Below are 24718 nucleotides of genomic sequence, written 5' to 3'. Positions count from 1 at the left end.
GTATATTTGCGTGTGTGGACGTATGTATATACATGTGTATGGGGGGGGTTGGGCCATTTCTTTCGTCTGTTTCCTTGCGCTACCTCGCAAACGCGGGAGACAGCGACAAAGTATTAAAAAAAAAAAAAAAAAAAAAAAAAAGATAAATGTAATATATATATATGGATGGAGTGATAAGAGAAATGAAAGCACAACTAGTGAAAGGGGGGAGTAGAGATTGAGTGTGGTGGAGAGATATGGTGGCTAGTGGCAAGCATGTTTGTGGATGATACTGTGTTATTTGCTGAGTGAAGAGGTGCAGAAGGTTGTGTTTTATGGCGTGTGTAAACATAAATGATTGAAGGTAAATGCAGGTAAAAGTGTTTGAAAGGAAACAGAGTGAAAGTATAGATTTTGTAAAACCATATAGATTGAATTACGTGTACTAGATTTTGCATTGGGTATAGGTGGGAGAAAGACTGGAAGAGGTGAGAGGCTAAGTTTGGTAATATGAAAGGAGATAAGGGGGACAGCACTACTGGGTAGGAGAGTCATTGGGTCCCTTAATAGAATAATGAAGGGTAGAGGTGTAAGTATGGAATGAAGAGAGGATTAAGGAACAGCATAATCCTCCCAAATCTGACCTATGCAGCCAAAACGTGGACATGGGATGAGTCGCAGAGGTCAAAAATGTAAACTTTTGAAGTGAGCTATTTTAGAGGAACATGTGATATGACTAGATGGGATGGAGGAAAGAATGAAGTGTCTGAGAGATATGGTATGGCAGGGAATGCAATGGGAATGAATTGTGGAGTGGTAGAGTAGGTGAAACATAATACTTTGAGATGGTTTGGGCATGTGGAAAGAAATGGAAAAATAGGAGTTTACAAGGAGAGTATAAAACAGTACAATTAAAGAGGTTGGTGTAAGAGGAAGACTACTTGTGACATGTGCAAATAAAGAGGAAGAATATTGGAGGGAGAGAAATATTGGAAGAATGGAGTGGTGTATGTGAGGGAGGCGTGTAAGGATAGGGATAAGTGGAAATTCTTTTGCTGTGGCCACCTCTTGACGAGAGTTCCCGAAGGGAATGGGTATCAGAGATATAGATAGATATATAGTTTGAAAGCATCACTAACATCAACCTGATGCTCACTAGCCTCCATCTGCCTCATCATTTGTAATTTACATCCAATTAGATGCTTTTCCTTGGCACTAGATGCTTTAGCAACAAAATTTGTACTGTACAAACAGAGATGTGTATATGTGTATGTTAAATGTGTGTCTGGAGTGTATTTGAGTGTGGCATTCTGATTGGTGAAGTAAGTATAGACAGAGATCTCCTCTTTGCATGTTGTGTGTGTTATGACTCATGCCTTTTGACTTCTTTTTTGGATTCTCATAATTTTTTCTAGTAAAACTGTATCTCCAAGAAGTAAGCAAAAGCATTGTAATTAAACAGTGTTCTGCAGTTTTGCACTGACCAGGATATTAATGTACACAACTATTAAAGCCATCACACAGCAAGGACAAGGAGAAGGATTGATGACAATCAGTTGCCAAACCACCTCCAAAACAATGCCAAAGTTTGGTTGGCCAGAGTCTTTGCAGGCTACCATAGCAGTCTCCCACATGTAAACTCCACAATGGAGTTCCCCGAGGAGCAGTTCCTTTCCCATCCCTCTTCAGTTTCTTCATGCATGACCTCTTTTTAGTAATCCTCTAACAAACCACAGCGTGAAGGTCCTTTCACATGCAGATGACCTTACATTCTTATCAAAACACTCTGACACCACAGTAACAGTGATAAACATGCAGCACTAAATTACATTTTTGGAACATTAGCTTCCCCAGAATAGAGTATCTACATCTCCACGGAAGTTTTCATTCACTCTTATAACCTCAGACAGTCACAGATTCAGCCTACACCCTCCAATCATCTTGTATGGGTAACCACAGAACAAAACATCAACTACTCTAGGCTTCACATATGACACACACAAGACATTCACTCCATACATCAGTAACATCTACACAACTGCAGCCCACAAACTACATCCCCTCAGAACACTTACTGTTATCAGATTTGAACAAGAAAAAGAATGCCTCTACATCTTGTACACACAATTTGTCTCCACTTTAGATTGCATTTCACATGCCCTAACAGATCTGCAAACCATTCATAATAGTGAACTCAGAACAAACATGTTATGTCATGTAGTATCATCATTTAAGATTTAGATCTTTGTGCACTGCTGCAATGCTGTCTGAATGTATACTGAACAACCCAAGCAATTGACCCTTCCTCAAATTGAACTCCATTCCCCCACATTTGAAGAAGATGGCATTTTATCAGCAGTACCACAAGGTGTGGTATTAGCTTCAACACTATTTGTGATGATTTCAGAAACAGGCAGGGAGGTAGAAGAAAATGTAAACATGTTTTATGAATGGCATGAGAGTAAGAGAAACTATAGTTTTATGAATGGCATGAGAGTAAGATAAATGATGAAATCAGAAGACAAAGAAAAACTCCAATAACTGACAAGACATGATATATAGATGGTCAGAAGAGAGCCTGGAATCCAGTAAGGAGAAATTGTAGCAGATAATTCACTGAATGATTTACAGTGTATCAGTGACTCCCTATAAAAGCTGAATGTGGAAACACATAGAAAGTGGAGAAAATACGAATAACCTAGGAGTTATCCAGTATGAATGTTAAGCTTGAATTCAAGAAGCACATCAGTGAGATAATACTATTATGCCAAATGATGAGTGGTATTGTAATAAGAATTTCCATAATGAAAACAGAATTCTGACTATAAATGTTTAATGAATACATAAGAAGGAGAATTGAATATTCTTGATACTATGTTCATGAGTCAAGCATATAGAAATATATAGGCTAGGCAGAATCCAGATATGCTTTACGAGCAAAATTTATGGCTGAGAACTTATGAATTATCATGAGAGGTTGAAAAACTTGAACTTTACAACTAACAAAGAAGGGAAAGATGTTTGAAAGTCTGTGCATAGCAGCAAATTAATGGCATCAAGAATAATGTTCTAGATGTGAATGCATCTCATTAAGAAAGATGCAGTATTACAAAGTCCTCATTAACACCTGGAAACATATCTACATTATCAGAAAAATATATACAAGAGCATCTCATTAAGAAAGATGCAGTATTACTAAGTCTTCATTGACACCTGGAAACATATCTACATTATCAAAAAAATATATACAAGAGTCCAACAAAATGGTTAGAAAAATAAGAAATGTTCACAGATTATTACAAGAAATTTAAAGGGAAACTAGATGTATGTTTAGAGTTAGTCCTTCTTTAGCTAATCAACAAGCAAGATGCGCAATGAATGCTACCTGCTAGTCTTGCCCTTTGGGAAAATATGTCTTAGGTACTCATAGGTAGATACTTAGAGATTCAGTCTTCCTTTGGTATTATATTCAGAATTAGGTACTTATAGATAGATGCTTAGAGATCCAGTCTTCCTTTGGTATTATATTCAGAATCACTCTTAATGGTCTCATCTGTGAATATTATTGTTGGCTGTTATCTTTATTGAGTCCACATATAATCTCATTTATTTACACAGCCTAGGAAGACTGGGTGCAATTTCTTCCCACAATGGTTACCTAGGTAACAACGTAGTTCATATTTTTGAGAGCTAATTAGAAGTGGAGTTGATGCCACTAGTCAATAAATGGATTCTTCAAACACATTTGGAAAAATTAGGCCTGCAACTGTTTTGAAGTTTGTCCATACCAGGCACTTGCATCTGTTGTGGGACTCATCCTTTAGGGTTAAAGTTTAAGCTGTGTGCTGCCCCTAATTTTTTTTGAAAGTTGTGGTTGAAAAACCCAACTTTAACTAAGGCCCTCTCTTAACTTTAGATGTATGTATTTATTGAACATCCTGATGTCTTTGAAGTTCTAGAGATGACCCAGAACTTGAAAAGAATTATCTTGATAGGAATCTGTTTAAAGTTCTTGACCTTTAAACTTGAAAAGGCCACCTCAAATGGGCACCTCTGTTTTCATCGGAGATGGACATAAAAAGATGAATGCTCATTATTGTTGCAGCAGAAAATAAGTAACAAGGCATATGGCTTGGATGGCATACCTGTAAGGGAAAGTGCCTCTGAGCTAACACCAATCCTTGGTCACATATTTTGCTTAAGTCTAAAAATGTACTTTTCTTTCTGCTTGGAAGTGTGCCTTGATGTAGACAGTCCCTAAGAAAGGAGACAGCTGTAACCCCTCCAACTATTGTCCCATTGCTTTTACTTCTGCTGTCTCCATGACATTTGAAACTCTCCTCACTGCTTATTTTCAAACAGTTCAACTATTGCAAAGCCCGCTTTCTTAAAGCTGAGAATGTTATATGGGTGTTAAAGTTTTTTAGTGAGCAATGATTTCCTATCTGCAGAGGTTTTATTCACCTAATTATGGAATATTGCTCACCCATCTGGAGTGGCTTGTCATTCACCTCATTTAATTAAATTGGAATGAAATGCCTTCATTCTCATTAATTTTCCTGGCATCACCTCCCTTCAATCTTTCCTTTCTGCATGCCATGATGTTGCTGCTCTCTCTCTTTGTTCCACAGGTAATATTTTCTCCATTATCCTATTGAGTTGTCTGCTTATGTCTCCATCCCTCAGGTTTGGACTTATGGCACAAGTTTGGCTGCTACTTCCCACTTTTCTGTGTAAAGACCAGCCACTCAAGGATTGGCTGTTATAATACCTCCTTCCCTCAAACAGCTGAGCTGTGGAATCCTCTACATTCTTCCCACTTTCCCTTTTCATAAACCTTTCTTCCTTAAAGAGTTAGCTCTACAAACAGAGCCCTGATTAATTTCTGCTTTCTTTTTCTTTTACTCTCCATCACCCAAGACGACCTTGATTGGGGCATATTTTGCCCAAGCTGTTGGTCACCTACTAAGAAAGAGGAAAAGGAAGACAAAAGTCCTCAAGTGCTACTCTTTTTATGATTCCTTGTTTTACATTCTTTAGAATTACTAGACTAAGAACCAATTTTTTGCTAACAGTGACTGATTCAGTAGATCTGGCTTGTCTATTGGATTAGCCACAAAGGGTAAAGGGATCTGCCAAAGCACACATACTGAAACACCTCTGATTGCTTTCCTGTACTGAGACAACACAACCTGTTGTCTCCATCCTTGTCTTGTCATCAGAGTATGCATAATGGTCTCTCTTCAAGGAATAGATAAGGGTTTAAGAGCAAGATCCAGGACTCTTCTCAAAAGATCTAACCTAACTGAATACTTAGATACATCTCTGATGACTTTGAGGTGGCTTTCCTGAATACTATACAGAAAGGAGGGGAATTAGAAAATTGGATCAGCATGTCTAAATCCCATCTGAGTTGGCATGCATTTCAAAAATAAGTTTGTAGCTGAATCAAGAAAAATTCACCCCTTTCTTTCTATAAAGAATACAAACATTATGAAAGACACTCTAGTTTTCCAGTTTCTAGAATATTTTAGGAATTTCAAGAATATTTTGTGAGGGAAAGAGGCGTTCTTAAAATCTGAAAGAGCCTTTTTCTCTCACCAAAGCTTTGTTAGCTTATATATCTCTGAAAAATCATCATATTGAATTCTCTATTAAGAAGAAGGCTGATTGAAACCAAAAGTCAGTAACTTTCCATGTATCGGAAGCCAGGACTAATGATTATAGCTTATAGAAAATGGAGATTCAAGTCTTTTCTAAAGGGACTGTCCCTCCTAGGGACAGTAGTTTTTTCAAAGTCCTCTCCCATAAACAACAGAATATTTGCAATATTTGAAATACAAAAGAAAAAGGATGTAACACAAGACCACATTAACATTTACACCTTGGGTACTTCTGAGGCCTTTAAATCTTCATGCACGGCCATGTAGTGTACCCATTAACCCATATGTGTGATTCTTTATAAAAGTTAACTCTTTCTGCTAAGAGATTTGATATTCCTCTAATATGATATTTGAAATCTTTGTTCATGGTCTACTAGCATGTGATGTGATAATTTGCTGCTTTTGTCATCTGAACCACACATAATTGCATTTGTTACACTACATTTAGGTGGTGGCCTCTAGAAGGGTGAGCACACAGCACATAGTGATATACTACCATGACTTTCTATGGGTAACTGAGCTGTGTTGATATTTATGCTTAATACTAATTAAGATTAGGAGTAACTGCTGACATCTATATATAGCTTTAGTCAGTAAAGGAAGAATGGGATCCTTCAAGCTTGGGCAAAAAAATTAGGTCTGCAACTGTTCAAGTTTTGTCTATACTGGGTGCCTGCATACATTGTACAAATCATCTGTAAAGGATACAAACAGATTCAACGCATGCAAAGTCTTCATTCATGAAGCACTAGAATCTTATTTTCTCAGGCGAGAAAGAGAATAATTCTTTTATCAACAGGGACCAGGAATGGGCTCTTAGTCTTGGAGTGGAAACCCTGCTGGGAAGTTTGAGGACTTCAGAACTTAACCCAGGCCTTGTTGATACAATGAGGGGCTCCGCATTAAAAGTACTAGTATTTTGAAGATGAATTTGGTTCAAAAAGGTTTCCTAGCTTAGACAGAAGACTTGAATAGCCCTTATTTCCTTTTGTCATGATAACTGATGGTTGAGAGAAAAACTTGTCCTGCTTTCAATAGAGGAAATACTTGTGATTCTAAACCCAAGGGGATCTGCCTTCTCTGTTGCTCTTACTTGATAAGGTGGAATCTGTTGAGATCCACCCTTTATGTAACAAGGGATCCTGTGGAAGAAGCCTTTGCTCACAAAAAAAGGGTACTGTTAGTCTTAAGAGCCATAACCCACTCTGACTTACTGAACTTCTCTTAGGGTTAGATGAGCATTGTGAAGAAGTACAGGTTCCATGATAGATGCATTTTACATAGATTATTGATGTCCATGTTGGTTTTACTTCACACTTTGGTATTTGCTGAAGATGTTGCCTGACTCTATGGGATACCAAGGTCTTCTGGTGGAGAGATCGCATTATGACAGCAAAGTGATGGAGTAAACTCAACATTTTATCATGAAAAGAAAATCTTTATGATTAGGGTTTGTAGGAATGGTTGTCTATATGGAGAGGATGAGTAAAGAATGACTGACAGAGAGGATCTTTGTGTCAATTGCTGAAGGAGGAAAGGTGAATACCTACCTATGAGTACTTATAATGAGAATTTGCTAAAAAGTATGGCTAATGCAAAGCAGTCTTCTCTCTACCACTACTCTCATTCAATAGTCATCAGTTCTGGGTTTATCTGGGACTGCGTTCAACAAAGAAGGAGTTAGAGGGATAGAATGAGGGAGGCCTTAGGGTATCAGGGGCTGAACAATAAAAAGGGAGAGTGATGTGCATGGGACAGAATGTATTGGATAGGTCGCATGGAGCATAGGTCGCATGGAGTAGGGATGGTCATACTATTAATAGGTACAGTTTGGTAATTACAAGGAGTGGGGGTACTGTTTCATGTGTAGTGGGATGGTGACGGGAATGGATGGGGACAGACAGCATGAGTGGTGATGGGAATGGATGGGGGCAGCTAGTATGAGTGTGTACATGTGTATATATGTATATGTCTGTGTATGTATATGGTGAAGTGAGTCACAGGGTGGGGGAGGGGGCCAGAGTTCTGGGAGCATTGAAAAATGTGTGGAAGGCGAGAACATTATCTCAGAAAGCAAAAATGGGTATGTTTGAAGGAATAGTGGTTCCAACAATGTTATATGGTTGCAAGGCGTGGGCTATAGTTAAGGTTGTGTGAAGGATGGTGGATGTGTTGGAAATGAGATGTTTGAGGACTATATGTGGTGTGAGGTGGTTTGATCAAGTAAGTGATGAAAGAGTAAGAGAGAAGTGTGGTAATAAAAAGTGTGTGGTTGAGAGAGCAGAAGAGGGTGTTTTGAAATGGTTTGGTCACATGGAGAGAATGAGTGAGGAAAGATTGACAAAGAGGATAAATGTGTCAGAGGTGGAGGGAACAAGAAGTCGGAGACCAAATTGGAGGTGGAAGGATGGAGTGAAAAAGATTTTGAGTGATTGGGGCCTGAAAATGCAGGAGGGTGAAATGCGTGTAAGGAATAGAGTGAATTGGAACGATGTGCCGTCAGTGGATTGAACCAGGGCATTTGAAGCATCTGGGGTAAACCATGGAAAGTTTTGTGGGGCCTGGATGTGGAAAGGGAATTGCGGTTTCGGTGCACTTCCGCTTCCATGGTTCCATCCGCTGCCAGATCCACTCCGAGATATCTAAAATACTTCACTTCCTCCAGTTCTTCTCCAATCAAACTTACCTCCCAATTGCCTTGACCCTCAACCCTACTGTCCCTAATAACCTTCCTTTTATTCACATTTACTCTGAACTTTCTTCTTTCACACACTTCGCCAAACTCAGTCACCAGCTTCTGCAGTGTCTCACATGAATCAGCCACCAGCGCTGTATCATCAGCGAACAACAACTGGCTCACTTCCAAAGCTCTCTCATCCAGAACAGACTGCATACTTGCCCCTCTTTCCAAAACTCTTGCATTCACCTCCCTAACAACCCCATCCATAAACAAATTAAACAACCATGGAGACATCACACACCCCTGCCGCAAACCTACATTCACTGAGAACCAATCACTTTCCCCTCTTCCTACACGTACGCATGCCTTACATCCTCGATAAAAACTTTTCACTGCTTCTAACAACTTATCTCCCACACCATATGTTCTTAATACCTTCCACAGAGCATCTCTATCAAAACTATGCCTTCTCCAGATCCATAAATGCTACATACAAATCCATTTGCTTTTCTAAGTATTTCTCACATACATTCTTCAAAGCAAACACCTGATGCACACATCCTCTACCACTTCTGAAACCACACTGCTATTCCCCAATCTGATGCTCTGTACATGCCTTCACCCTCTCAATCAATACCCTCCCATATAATTTCCCAGGAATACTCAACAAACTAATACCTCTGTAATTTGAGCACTCACTTTTATCCCCTTTGCCTTTGTACAATGGCACTATGGATGCATTCTGCCAATCCTCAGGCACCTAACCATGAATCATACATACATTTAATAACCTTACCAACCAGTCAACAATAAAGTCACCCCTTTTTTAATAAATTCCACTGTAATACCATCCAAACCTGCTGCCTTGCCAGCTATCATCTTCCACAAAGCTTTTACTACCTCTTCTCTGTTTAGCAGATCATTTTCCCTAACCCTCTCACTTTGCACACCACCTCGACCAAAACATCCTATATCTGCCACTCTATTATCGAACACATTCAACAAACCTTCAAAATACTCACTCCATTTCCCTCTCACATCACCACTACTTGTTATCACCCCCCCATTAGCCCCCTTCACTAAAGTTCCCATTTGCTCCCTTGTCTTACGCACTTTATTTACCTCCTTCCAAAACATCTTTTTATTCTCCCAGTCATTTGCATTATTTCCCTGCAAAAAGTTTCCAAATGCCTCTCTCTTCTCTTTCACTAATAATCTTACTTCTTCATCCCACCACTCACTACCCTTTCTAATCAACCCATCTCCCACGCTTCTCATGCCACAAGCATCTTTTGCGCAAGCCATCACTGATTCCCTAAATACATCCCATTCCTCCCCCACTCCCCTTACCTCCTTTGTTCTCACCTTTTTCCATTCTGTACTCAGTCTCTCTTGGTACTTCCTCACACAAGTCTCCTTCCCAAGCTCACTTACTCTCACCACTCTCTTCACTCCAACATTCTCTCTTCTTTTCTGAGAACCCCTACAAATCTTCACCTTCGCCTCCACAAGATAATGATCAGACATCCCTCCAGTTGCACCTCTCAGCACAATAACATCCAAAAGTCTCTCTTTCGCACGCCTATCAATTAACACGTAATCCAATAACGCTCTCTGGCCATCTCTCCTACTTACATACGTATACTCATGTATATCTCGCTTTTTAAACCAGGTATTCCCAATCATTAGTCCTTTTTCAGCACATAAATCTACAAGCTCTTCACCATTTCCATTTACAACACTGAACACCCCATGTATACCAATTATTCCTTCAACTGCCACATTACTCACCTTTGCATTTAAATCACCCATCACTATAACCCAGTCTTGTGCATCAAAACCACTAACACACTCATTCAGCTGCTCCCAAAACACTTGCCTCTCATGATGTTTCTTCTCATGCCCAGGTGCATATGCACCAATAATCACCCATCTCTCTCCATCAACTTTCAGTTTTATCCATATCAATCTAGAATTTACTTTCTTACACTCTGTCACATACTCCCACAACTCCTGTTTCAGGAATAAAGCTACTCCTTCCCTTGCTCTTGTCCTCTCACTAACCCCTGACTTTACTCCCAAGACATTCCCAAACCACTCTTCCCCTTTACCCTTGAGCTTTGTTTCACTCAGAGCCAAAACATCCAGGTTCCTTTCCTAAAACATACTACCTGTCTCTCCTTTTTTCTCATCTTGGTTACATCCACACACATTTAGACACCCCAATCTGAGCCTTCGAGGAGGATGAGCACTCCCTGCGTGACTCCTTCTTCTGTTTCCCCTTTTAGAAAGTTAAAATACAAGGAGGGGAGGGTTTGTAGCCCCCCACTCCCGTCCCCTTTAGTCGCCTTCTACGACACGTGAGGAATGCGTGGGAAGTATTCTTTCTCCCCTATCCCCAGGAATAAGTATAATAGATAAATGAATAGAAATAGGGAGAGTAAAAAGATGTTTTGGAAGGAGGTAAATAAAGTGTGTAAGACAAGGGAACAAATGGGAACTTCAGTGAAGGGGGCTAATGGGGAGGTGATAACAAGTAGTGGTGATGTGAGGAGATGGAGTGAGTATTTTGAAGGTTTGTTGAATGTGTTTGATGATAGAGTGGCAGATATAGGATGTTTTGGTCGAGGTGGTGTGCAAGGTGAGAGGGTTAGGGAAAATGATTTGGTAAACGAGAAGAGGTAGTAAAAGCTTTGTTGAAGATGAAAGACGGCAAGGCAACGGGTTTGGATGGTATTGCAGTGGAATTTATTTTAAAAAAGGGGTGACTGTATTGTTGACTGGTTGGTAAGGTTATTTAATGTATGTATGACTCATGGTGAGGTGCCTGAGGATTGGCGGAATGCTCTCATAGTGCCATTGTACAAAGGCAAAGGGGACAAAGGTGAGAGCTCAAATTACGGAGGTATAAGTTTGTTGAGTATTCCTGGGAAATTATATGGGAGGGAATTGATTGAGAGGGTGAAGGCATGTACAGAGCATCAGACTGGGGAAGAGGAATGTGGTTTCAGAAGTGGTAGAGGATGTGTGGATCAGGTTTTTGCTTTGAAAAATGTATGTGAGAAATACTTAGAAAAGCAAATGGATTTGTATGTAGCATTTATGGCTCTGGAGAAGACATATGATAGAGTTAATAGAGATGCTCTGTGGAAGGTATTAAGAATATATGGTGTGGGAGGCAAGTTGTTAGAAGCAGTGAAAAGTTTTTATCGAGGATGTAAAGCATGTGTATGTGTAGGAAGAGAGGAAAGTGATTGGTTCTCAGTAAGTGTAGGTTTGTGGTAGGGGTGTGTGATGTCTCCATTGTTGTTTAATTTGTTTATAGATGGGGTTATTAGGGAGGTGAATGCAAGAGTTTTGGAAAGAGGGGCAAGTATGCAGTCTGTTGTGGATGAGAGAGCTTGGGAAGTGAGTCAGTTGTTGTTTGCTGATGATACAGCACTGGTGGCTGATTCATGTGAGAAACTGCAGAAGCTGGTGACTGAGTTTGGTAAAGTGTGTGAAAGAAGAAAGTTGAGAGCAAATGTGAATAAGAGCAAGGTTATTAGGTACAGTAGCATTGAGGGTCAAGTCAATTGGGAGGTAAGTTTGAATGGAGAAAAACTGGAGAAAGTGAAGTGTTTTAGAAATCTGTGAGTGGATTTGGCGGCGGATGGAACCATGGAAGCAGAAGTGAATCATAGGGTGGGGGAGGGGATGAAAATTCTGGGAGCCTTGAAGAATGTGTGGAAGTCGAGAACATTATCTCGGAAAGCAAAAATGGGTATGTTTGAAGGAATAGTGGTTCCAATAATGTTGTATGCTTGCAAGACGTGGGCTATGGATAGAGTTGTGTGCAGGAGGGTAGATGTGCTGGAAATGAGATGTTTAAGGACAATATGTGGTGTGAGGTGGTTTGATCGAGTAAGTAATGTAAGGGTAAGAGAGATGTGTGGTAATAAAAAGAGTGTGGTTGAGAGAGCAGAAGAGGGTGTTTTGAAATGGCTTGGTCACATGGAGAGAATGAGTGAGGAAAGATTGACAAAGAGGATATATGTGTCAGAGGTGGAGGGAATGAGGAGAAGTGGGAGACCAAATTGGAGTTGGAAAGATGGAGTGAAAAAGATTTTGAGTGATCGGGGCCTGAACATGCAGGAGGGTGAGAGGCATGCAAGGAATAGAGTGAATTGGAACGATGTGGTATACCAGGGTCGACGTGCTGTCAATGGTTTGAACCAGGGCATGTGAAGCATCTGGGGGTAAACCATGGAAAGTTCTGTGGGGCCTGGATGTAGAAAGGGAGCTGTGGTTTTGGTGCATTAGTACATGACAGCTAGAGACTGAGTGTGAACGAATGGGGCCTTTGTTGTCTTTTCCTAGCGCTACCTCGCACACATGAGGGGGGAGGGGGTTGTTATATCATGTGTGGCGGGGTTGCTATGGGAATGAATAAAGGCAGACAGTATGAATTATGTACATGTGTATATATGTATATGTCTGTGTGTGTATATATATGTATACGTTGAGATGTATAGGTATGTATATTTGCGTGTGTTTACGTGTATGTATATACATGTGTATGTGGGTGGGTTGGGCCATTCTTTCATCTGTTTCCTTGCTCTACCTCGCTAACGCGGGAGACAGCGACAAAGCAAAATAATAAATAAATAATAGAAAGAAGTTTAACCCAAACTTCTCCCAACAAGTTCCTGACCTTATTAATAAAGGAAACATGATATCATAGACTTGAGTGGCATTCTGTAGTGTTGTTGGTCCCTTTGAACGAACAATTACCAGCCATGTAAATATTCTTGTTATTCAAAGAGGAGATACCCTAATGGATGCACCGTGTTTTGGATGTGAAATGATGTTTAATTCCCCCCTGAATAAGTGCTCTCTTTGATGTTCATGTGACTCAGCATATGGTATTGAAGTGGTTATTCTCCCTTCAAAATGTACATTTCTAAAAGTTTGACAACTTTGTGCAATTCTCCTATTGAAATAATTAGTTAAAATGTTGACTGTATCATCTCTTGTATTAACTTTCTTCTATTTGAGTTTGAACAAGAAAAGAGAGTAAAGTACAGTAGAAGAATGAATCACTCCTGCTCCACGTTATGATGTAATATGTCATATGTCTGCTTCTCCCTCATTTCCCTATTTTGTCACATCTTTCATTGATTGCTGATTGAGCTGAAGTGTTAGGTTGCTGTGAAATGGAAGTGTAAAGAAGGAAATTAGAGTGCCTGCTTTGACAGTCAATGAGTTCCCTAATGTAGGTGCACTTGCATTTTTCTTCTAGTATTTTATGCTGTGATATTTAGTATCCATCTCGTATCCATACTAACAAGAAGTTAGTTACTTTTACAAGTGTCACAGAGCAGAATAGATGTTCATATACTTAAAACATTTCTTTCAGTACTTAGTGGATGGTGCTCAGGTGGTGCTTCGTAGACTCTTCTACCAGACCATTGGGCCAAAACTTGGTATTCAGCCACCAGCAAGTTTTTTGAGAGATATGAAAAGACATATAAACAACAAAAAAGAGAGAGGAAGAAAACAAAATGGAAGTAGAAACAAAGATATAAATGAAGTACCCCAACGGGAAGAAAAAGATAAAGGAAAGAAAGGCAAAAAGACAAAGAAAACAGTGGAAGAAGAAGACTTCGAGGATATTACATTAACACAGATTTCAAAAAAATATAAATTTGTTGGTCAAGATGAAGATGATTGTGATGATAGCAAAGAAACAGAGGAGGAAAGAACAGAATCCAAAAGACTTTTGTCTTCCCCTGTTGTCATGGTGCAATCTGTTCGGGTAAGCTAAAGAAGGAGTAGCACTACTCTTGAAGCAGGAATTGTGGGAGTGTGTGATACAGTGTAAGGAAGTATATCCTAGATTCATGTGGGTAAAACTGAAAGTGAATGGTGAGAGAAAGGTGATTATTAGTGCTTATGCACCTCCATGAGAAGAAAGATCATGAGAGGCAAGTGTTTTGGGAGCAACTGAGTGTGTCAGAAATTCTGATGTAAGAGACTGGGTATTAGTGATAGTTGATTTAAATGTGAAGGTAAGTAATATGGCAATGGAGGGTATTCAGTGCTGTGAATGGAAATGGTGTATTTGTACCTGGAAAAAGGACTGGTGATGGGAAATATTTGAGTAGGAGAGATGGTCAGTGGGCATTACTGAAAAGCCTGTAAAAGAAAGCATTTTGGATGTCAATGTGCTGAGAGGGGCAGTTGATGGGATTTCTGATCATTATGTTGTGGAGGAGTGGGTTTTTAAGAATGAGGAAACTGTTAGTGAGAAGAGAGTGATGAGAGTAAGTGAGCTTGGAAAAGAGACTATGTGAAGAAACAACAGTAGGGATTGAATGTAGAATAGCAAAATTTGAGAGTAAATGAAGCAAGGGGAGTAGGTGAGGAATGGGATGTATTTGGGAAAGTAGTGATGGCATGTGCAAGAGGTGCATATGGTATGTGAAAGGTGGGAGGTGGGTAGATTAGCAAGAGTAGTGAGTAGTGGAATGAAGTGAAGTTGCTAGTGAAAGAGAAAAGAGAGGCATTTGGGCAGTACTTACACGGAAGGAGTACAAATGATTGGGGGATGTTTAAGAGAAAGTGGCAGGAGGTCAAGAGGAAGTTGCAGGAGTTGAAGAAGAGGGCAAATGAGAGTTGGGGTGAACAAGTATCAATAAACTTTAGGGAGAATAAGATATTTTGAAAGTAGGTAAAAACGGGACAAAAGACAAGAAGACAAGTGGGAACATCAGTGAAGAGGGCAAAGGGGTAAGTGACAATAGGTAGTGATGAAGTTAGGAGAAGGAGTGAGTACTTTGAAGGATTGTTATATGTGTTTGATGATAGAGTGGTGGATGTAGGGGGTGTCGGTCAGATTGGTATACAAAGTGAGAGAATCATGGAGAATGGTTTGGTAAAGAGAGAAAAGGTGGTGAAAGCCTTGCAGATGAAATGTGGCAGAGTGGCTGGAGTGGATGGTAGTGAGGTTGAATTTGTTAAGAAACAGGTTGACTGTGTTGTTGATTGGTTTGTAAGGATTTTCACTGTGTGTATGGATCATGGTGAGGTGCCTAAAGATTGGAAGAATTCATGTGTAGTGCTGTTGTATAAAGACAAGAGGGATGAAGATGAGTGTTCAAACTACAGAGGTATAAGTTTGTTGAGTTTACCTAAGAAGTTGTATGGGAGGGTATTGATTGAGAGAGTGAAAGGATGTATAGAACATCAGATTGAGGAGGAGCAGTGTGGTTTCAGAAGTAATGAAGGATGTGTGGATCAGTTGTTTCCTTCAAAGAATGTGTGAGTAATACATAGAAAAAACTGATGGATTTGTATGTGGCATTTATGGATCTGAAGAGAGACTATGATAAGGTTAATAGAGATGCTTTGAGGAAGGCCTCAAGAATGTGCTGTGTGGAAGGAAAGCTGCTAGAAGCAATGAGAAGATTTATCAAGGGTGTAAGGCTTGTGTATGAGTTGGAAGAGGGGAGCATAAATGGTTCCAAGTGAAGGTTGGTCTGTGGCAGGGGTATGTGATGTCACCATGGTTGTTTACTTTGTTTCTGGGGTGTGGTTGGTGTACTTTGTTTCTGGGGTGATGAGGGAGGTAAATGTTAGAGTCTTGGAGAGAGGAGCGAGTATGCAGTCTGTGGGGGATGAGAGGGCCTGGGATAATGAGTCATTTGTTGTTTCTTCTGATGCATCACTGGTAGCAGATTCCAGAGAGAAACTGCAGAAGTTGGTGTCTGAGTTTGGATGGGTGTGCGAAAGGAGAAAGTTGAGAGTGAATGTGAATAAAATCAAGATTATTAGGTTTAGCAGGGTTCAGGGACAGGTTAGTTTGGATTTGACCATGAATTGAGTAAAACTGGAGGAAGTGAAGTGTTTTAGATATCTGGGAGTATATATGTCAGTGAATTGAACCATGGAGGCATAAGTGAGTTGTAGGGTGAGGCAGGGGTGAAGGTGCAAGGAGCACTGAAGAATGTGTGAAAAGAGAGAACTTTATGTAGAAGGGCAAAAATGGGTATGTTTGCAGGAATACTAGTCCTAACAATATTATATGGATGCGAAGCATGGGCTGTAGATAAGGCTGTGCGGAGGAGGGTGGATATGGTGTGTGGTGGTTTTCTTGAGTAAGAAAGGCCACAGGTGCTCACATCCACTCCCTAGCTATCGTGTGTAATGTGCTGAGACCACAGCTCCCTATCTACAGCTAGGCCCCATAGAACTTTCCATGGTTTGCCCTAGATGCTTCACATGACCTGGTTATTATTATTGTTGCTCTTATGTAATTCCAGGAACCCTTTCTTTGAAGGGGTTCCTGTACCTTCAAGGCTGTACTACCTCCGTTAGCAGGGTAATGGTGGACTTTCTTGGATTGAGAAGTTCCTTGAGAAGAATTCCATTTCATCAGCTGATAGTGATGCAGTCTTGCTGAAGGTGACTTTTTACTCAAAGCATAAGTAGGTGGAGTCCAGTAATGCCCATCATTATCATTAATCCAACTTACAAATATAAAACATCTTAAATTTATTATTCAGTAGTTAGACTCACAGTGAAGTGAATAATCATCAAATGACACCCATGCCAGTTTAATATAAAGCAGAGTTGTTTTTGCAGCAAGCTGGTCTTTGAAACACTTTCCCCTTTTGAATTACAGTATACAGAAAGTATTTTTGATTGGAATCACTCAGTGGCACTTTTTTCAAAATTCTGTAGTGCATATATCATATTAAAAAACATACATCTACAAATACTCATCAGTTATTAATTTCTGTTGCTTAGGATACCATTATTGGTATTGAATTTATTCCATAATCAGTACATGATGATTTAACTATACAGAATTCACATACATTTTGTAGCATAATGAGAGGGTCCAACTATGTCAACTCAAATCTAACAAGCCTATTTCTCCTAGGATCCAAGTGACCCATTCATGATGCCTCGAGTATTAGAAGATGTCCAGCCAAAGTACATCGTCATGTATGACTCAGATTTAACATTTATTCGACAACTGGAGGTATTGTATATGGAAACTTTGTTAAATGATATGTGATTATCAATCATTTTTTGTATAGTATGTGATTTTTCTTTGCTAGCATGTCTTACAAAGTTTAAGACACAAAAAAATTGAGGAACCCTACTGAAGCATGAAATAATATCTTGTTCTGTGTGCCTGGTTGATCAGCCCACAAATGTGTGACTTCATGCAGAGCCTTCACTTCAAGGTGAAGAGGTAAATGCACAGTCACCACTGGAAAGAGATCATAAGAACAGTGAGTACTTTTATTTATTACATCCTCGGACAGTGTACTCACTGTCCTTATTTTTTTATCTTTCCAGTGGTGATTGTGAATATATATGTCCCACCACTACATGTAGTGTATGTAGGACATAATGTTGCCACCCCTGCATCTGCCTGTCTGCCTGCCTGCCAGTCTTTCTGATTGTCTCTGTCTGTGTCTTTATTTATGCCAGTCTTTCTAATTGTCTGTCTGTCTATTTGTCTATATGTCTCTATCTGTTTGTCTACACATTCTTGTTAGTATGATTATTCAAAAACAGTACATAATACAAACTTCATTCTTACGCCCTCAGAAGATGACTTCCTGATTGATTTGGGAGCATGTAGTTGTAAAACTATGCAAGTTTTTTTTTTTCATTTTCAGATTTCATAACTCAGGAGTGCTGAATATTAGAGATTTCAGATGTATGACAAAGAGGATATATATGTCAGAGGTGGGGGGAACGAGAAGTGTGAGACTAAATTTTAGGTGGAAGTATGGAGTGAAAAAGATTTTGAGCGATCGGGGCCTGAACATACAGAAGGGTGAAAGGCTTGCAAGGATTAGAGTGAATTGGAACGATGTAGTTTACTGGGGTCGATGTGCTGTCAATGGAGTGAACTAGGGCATGTGAATTGTCTGGGGTAAACCATGGAAAGTCTTTTGGGCCTGGATGTGGAAAAGGAGCTGTGGTTTTGGTGCATTATACATGACAGCTGTATCATCAGTGAACAACAACTGACTCACTTCCCAAGCTCTCTCATCCACAACAGACTGCATACTTGCCCCTCTTTCCAAAACTCTTGCATTCACCTCCCTAACAACCTCATCCGTAAACAAATAAACAACCATGGAGACATCACACACCCCTGCCGCAAACCCACATTCACTGAGAACCAATCGCTTTCCTCTCTTCCTACACGTACACATGCCTTACATCCTCGATAAAAACTTTTCACTGCTTCTAACAACTTGCCTCCCACACCATATATTCTTAATACCTTCCACAGAGCATCTCTATCAACTCTATCATATGCCTTCTCCAGATCCATAAATGCTACATACAAATCCATTTGCTTTTCTAAGTATTTCTCACATACATTCCTCAAAGCAAACACCTGATCCACACATCCTCTACCACTTCTGAAACCACACTGCTCTTCCCCAATCTGATGCTCTGTACATGCCTTCACCCTCTCAATCAATACCCTCCCATATAATTTCCCAGGAATTCTTAACAAACTTATACCTCTGTAATTTGAGCACTCACCTTTGTCCCCCTTTGCCTTTGTACAATGGCACTATGCAAGCATTGCACCAATCCTCAGGCACCTCACCATCAATCATACATACATTAAATAACCTTACCAACCAGTCAACAACACAGTCACCCCCTTTTTTTATAAATTCCACTGCAATATGATCCAAACCCGCTGCTTTGCTGGCTTTCATCTTCCGCAAAGCTTTTACTACCTCTTCTCTGTTTACCACATCATTTTCCCTAACCCTCTCACTTTGGACACCACCTCGACCTCTCGACCATCTGCCACTCTATCATCAAACACATTCAACAAAACTTCAAAATACTCACTCCACCTCCTTCTCACATCACCACTACTTGTTATCACCTCCCCATTAGCCCCCTTCACTGAAGCTCCCATTTGTTCCCTTGTCTTATGCACTTTATTTATCTCCTTCCAAAACATCTTTTTATTCTCCCTAAAATTGAATGATACTCTCTCACCCCAACTCTCATTTGCCCTCTTTTTTACCTCTTGCACCTTTCTCTTGAACTCCTGTCTCTTTCTTTTTATACATTTCCCACTCATATGCATTATTTCCCTGCAAAAATCGTCCAAATGCCTCTCTCTTCTCTTTCACTAATCATCTTACTTCTTCATCCCATCACTCACTACCCTTTCTAATCTGTCCACCTCCCACTCTTCTCATGCCATAAGCATCTTTTGTGCAAGCCATCACTGCTTCCCTAAATGCATCCCATTCCTCCCCCACTCCCCTTACCTCCTTTGTTCTCACCTTTTTCCATTCTGTACTCAGTCTCTCCTGGTACTTCCTCATACAAGTCTCCTTCCCAAGCTCACTTACTCTCACCACTCTCTTCACTCCAACATTCTCTCTTTTTTTCTGAAAACCTCTACAAATCTTCACCTTCGCCTCCACAAGATAATGATCAGACATCCCTCCAGTTGCACCTCTCAGCACATTAACATCCAAAAGTCTCTCTTTTGCGCACCTATCAATTAACGTGTAAACCAATAACGCTCTCTGGCCATCTCTCCTACTTACATACATACACTTACGTATATCTCTCTTTTTAAAGCATGTATTCCCAATCACCAGTCCTGTTTCAGCACATAAATCTACAAGCTCTTCACCATTTCCATTTACAACACTGAACACCCCATGTACACCAATTATTCCCTCAACTGCCACATTACTCACCTTTGCATTCAAATCACCCATCACTATAACCCGGTCTCGTGCATCAAAACCACTAACACACTCATTCAGCTGCTCCCAAAACACTTGCCTCACATGATGTTTCTTCTCATGCCCAGGTGCATATGCACCAATAATCACCCATCTCTCTCCATCCACTTTCAGTTTTACCCATATCAATCTAGAGTTTACTTTCTTACACTCTATCACGTACTCCCACCACTCCTGTTTCAGGAGTAGTGCTACTCCTTTCCTTGCTCTTGTCCTCTCACTAACCCCTGACTTTACTCCCAAGACATTCCCAAACCACTCTACCCCTTTAACCTTGAGCTTCGTTTCACTCAGAGCCAAAACATCCAGGTTCCTTTCCTCAAACATTCTACCTATATATATATATATATATATATATATATATATATATATATATATATATGTTTATTATTTATTTATTATACTTTGTCGCTGTTTCCTGCTTAGCGAGGTAGCGCAAGGAAACACATAAAAGAATGGCCTAACCCACCCACATACACAAGTATATATATACCTATACATCTCAATGTTTATTTATTTATTCATTGTACTTTGTCACTGTCTCCCGCGTTAGCAAGGTAGCGCAAGGAAACAGACGAAAGAATGGCCCAACCCACCCACATACACATGTATATACATGCACGTCCACACACACAAATATACATACCTATACATCTCAATGTATACATATATATACACACAGACATATACATATATGCACATGTACATAATTCATACTGTCTTCCTTTATTCATTTCCATCGCAACCCCGCCACACATGAAATAAACCCACCCCCCCTCGGTATATGCGTGAGGTTGTGCTAGGAAAAGACAACAAAGGCCACATTTGTTCACACTCAGTCTCTAACTGTCATGTAATAATGCACCGAAACCACAGCTCCCTTTCCACATCCAGGCCCCACAGAACTTTTCATAGTTTACCCCGGACACTTCACATGCCCTGGTTCAATCCATTTATAGGACGTCGACCCCGGTATACCACATTGTTCCAATTCACTCTGTTCCTTCCACGCTTTTCACCCTCCTGCATGTTCAGGCCCCGATCACTCGAAATCTTTTTCACTCCATCTTTCCACCTCCAATGTTATCTCCCACTTCTCATTCCCTCCGCCTCTGACACACATATCCTATTTGTCAATCTTTCTTCATTCATTCTCTCCATGTGACCAGACCATTTCAAAACACCACACTCTTTTTGTTACCACACATATCTCTTACCCTATTTTACTTAATCAAACCACCTCACACTACATATTGTCCTCAAACATCTCATTTCCAGCACATCCACCCTCCTCCGCACTACTCTATCTATAGCCCATGCCTCGCAACTATATAACATTGTTGGAACCACTATTCCTTCCAACATACCCATTTTTGCTTTCTGAGATAAAATGTTCTCAACTTCCACACATTCTTCAACGCTCCCAGAACTTTCACCTGCTACCCCACCCTATGATTCACTTCCGCTTCCATGGTTCCATCCGCTGACAAATCCACTCCCAGACATCTAAAACACTTCATTTCCTTCAGTTTTTCTCCATTCAAACTTACCTCCCAATTGACTTGTCCCTCAACCCTACTGTACCTGATAACCTTGCTCTTATTCACATTTTCTCTCAGCTTTCTTCTTTCACACACTTTACCAAACACATTCACCAGCTTCTGCAGTTTCTCACACGAATCAGCCACAAGCACTGTATCATCAGTGAACAACAACTGACTTACTTCTCAAGCTCACCTCCCTAACAACCCCATCCATAAACAAATTAAATAACCATGGAGACATCACAGACCCCTGCCACAAACCAACATTCACTGAGAACCAATTACTTTCCTCTCTTCCTACACGTACACATGCTTCACATACTTGATAAAACTTTTCACTGCTTCTAACAAGTTGCGTCCCACACCATATATTCTTAATATCTTTCACAGAGCATCTCTGTCAACTCTATCATATGTGATAGAGTGTAAGAAAGTAAGTTCTAGATTGATATGGGTAAAACTGAAAGTGGATGGAGAGACATGGGTGATTATTGGTGCATATGCACCTGGGCATGAGACGAAAGATCATGAGAGACAAGTGTTAAGAAAGCAGCTGAGCGAGTGTGTTAGTAGTTTTGATGCACGAGACTGGGTTATAGTGATAGGTGATTTGAATGCAAAGGTGAGTAATGTGGCAGTTGAGGGAATAATTGGTTTACATGGGGTGTTCAGTGTTGTAAATGGTAATATTGAAGAGCTTGTAGATTTATGTGCTGAAAAAGGACTGGTGATTGGGAATACCTGGTTTAAAAAGAGAGTTATACATAAGTATACATATGTAAGTTGGGGAGATGGCCAGTGAGCGTTATTGGATTACATGTTAATTGATAGGCGCGAGAAAGATAGACTTTTGGATGTTAATGTGCTGAGAGATGCAACTGGAGGGATTTTTTATCAATCTCTTGTGGTGGCGAAGATGAAGATTTGTAGAGGTTTTCAGAAAAGAAGAAGGAATGTTGGAGTGAAGAGAGTGGTGAGAATAAGTGAGCTTGGGAAGGAGACTTGTGTGAGGAAGTACCAGGAGAGACTGAGTACAGAATGGAAAAAGGTGAGAACAAAGGACATAAGGGGAGTGGGAGGGGGGGGATAGGATGTATTTTGGGAAGCAATGATGGCTTGCACAAAAGATGCTTGTGGCATGAGAAGTGTGGGAGGTGGGCAGATTAGAAAGGGTAGTGAGTGGTGTGATGAAAAAATGAGATTATTAGTGAAAGAGAAGAGATAGGCATTTGGACGAGTTTTGCAGGGAAATAATGCAAATGACTGGGAGATCGATAAAAGAAAGAGGCAGGAGGTCAAGAGAAAGGTGCAAGAGGCAAAAAAGAGGGCAAATGAGAGTTGGAGTGAGAGAGTATCTTTACATTTTAAGGAGAATAAAAAAGACGTTTTGGAAAGAGGTAAATAAAGTACGTAAGACAAGGGAACAAATGGGAACATCAATGAAGGGGGCTAATGGGGAGGTAATAAGAAGTAGTGGTGAAGTGAGAAGGAGATGGAGTGAGTATTTTGAATGTTTGTTGAATATGTTTGATAATAGAGTGGCAGATATAGGGTGTTTTGGTTGAGGTGGTGTGCAAAGTGAGAGAGTTAGGGAGAATGATTTGGTAAACAGGGAAGAGGTCGTAAAAGCTTTGCAGAAGATGAAAACTGGCAAGGCAGCGGGTTTGGATGGTATTGCAGTGGAATTTGTTATAAAAGGTGGTGACTGTATTGTTGACTGGTTGGTAAGGTTATTTAATGTATGCATGAATCATGGTGAGGTGCCTGAGGACTGGCGGAATGCTTTCATAGTGCCATTATACAAAGGCAAAGGGGATGAGAGTGTGTGCTCAAATTACAAAGGTATAAGTTTGTTGAGTATTCCTGGGAAATTATATGCGAGGGTATTGATTGAGAGGGTAAAGGCATGTACAGAGCATCAGATTGGGGAAGAGCAGTGTGGTTTCAGAAGTGGTAGAGGATGTGTGGATAAGATGTTTCCTTTGAAGAATGGATATGAGAAATACTCAGAAAAGCAAATTGATTTGTATGTAGCATTTATGGATTTGGAGAAGGCATATGATAGAGTTGATAGAGATGCTCTGTGGAAGGTTATAAGGATATATGGTGTGGGAGGTAAATGTTGTTAGAAGCATTGAAAAGTTTTTATCGAGGATGTAAGGCATGTGTACATGTAGGAAGAGAGGAAACTGATTGGTTCTCAGTTAATGTTGGTTTGCGGCAAGGGTTCGTGATGTCTCCATGGTTGTTCAATTTGTTTATGGATGGGGTCATTAAGGAGGTGAATGCAGGAGTTTTGGAAATAGGGGCAAGTATGCAGTCTGTTGTGGAGGAGACAGCTTAGGAAGTGAGTCAATTTTTGTTCGCTGATGATACAGCGCTGGTGGCTGATTCATGTGAGAAACTGCAGAGGCTGGCGACTGAGTTTAGTTAAGTGTGTGAAAGAAGAAAGCTGAGAGTAAATGTGAATAAGAGCAAGGTTATTAGGTATAGTAGGGGTTGAAGGATAAGTCAATTGGGAGGTAAGTTTGAATGGAGAAAAACTGGAGGAAGTGTAGTGTTTTAGATATCTGGGAGTGGATTTGTCAGCGGATGGAACCATGGAAGCGGAAGTGAATCATAGGGTGGGGGAGGGGGTGAAAGTTCTTTGGGCGTTGAAAAATGTGTGGAAGTCGAGAATGTTATCTTGGAAAGCAAAAATAGGTATGTTTAAAGGAATAGTGGTTCCAACAATGTTATATGGTTGCGAGGCGTGGGCTATAGATAGAGTTGTGCGGAGGAGGGTGGATGTGCTGAAAATGAGATGTTTGAGGACAATATGTGGTGGGAGTTGGTCTGATCGAGTAAGTAATGAAAGGGTAAGAGAGATGTGTGGTAATGAGAAAAGTGTGGTTGAGAGAGCAGAAGAGGGTGTTTTGAAATGGTTTGGTCACATGGAGAGAATGAGTGAGGAAATGTTGACAAAGAGGATATATGTGTCAGAGGTGCAGGGAATGAGGAAAAGTGGGAGACCATATTGGGCGTGGAAAGATGGAGTAAAAAAGATAT

At 40.3% G+C, this 24718-nt stretch overlaps 1 protein-coding gene across 1 annotated transcript in view; it reads left to right on the top strand.

Moving 5' to 3' along the window:
- mei-9 (DNA repair endonuclease XPF mei-9) overlaps nucleotides 1–24718 on the top strand; it is a 739294-nt gene that overhangs the window by 489117 nt on the left and 225459 nt on the right. Inside the window, exons 12-13 of the mRNA XM_071694005.1 lie at nucleotides 13721–14119; nucleotides 17249–17350. Coding sequence (XP_071550106.1) covers nucleotides 13721–14119; nucleotides 17249–17350 — 501 coding nt within the window. The remainder of the gene's footprint in view (nucleotides 1–13720; nucleotides 14120–17248; nucleotides 17351–24718) is intronic.

The sequence above is a fragment of the Panulirus ornatus genome, chromosome 4, assembly GCF_036320965.1.
Source record: "Panulirus ornatus isolate Po-2019 chromosome 4, ASM3632096v1, whole genome shotgun sequence".
Classification (NCBI taxonomy): domain Eukaryota; kingdom Metazoa; phylum Arthropoda; class Malacostraca; order Decapoda; family Palinuridae; genus Panulirus; species Panulirus ornatus.
The sequence above is the reverse complement of the archived record's forward strand: the minus strand, read 5'-3'. Positions and strand labels throughout refer to the sequence as shown.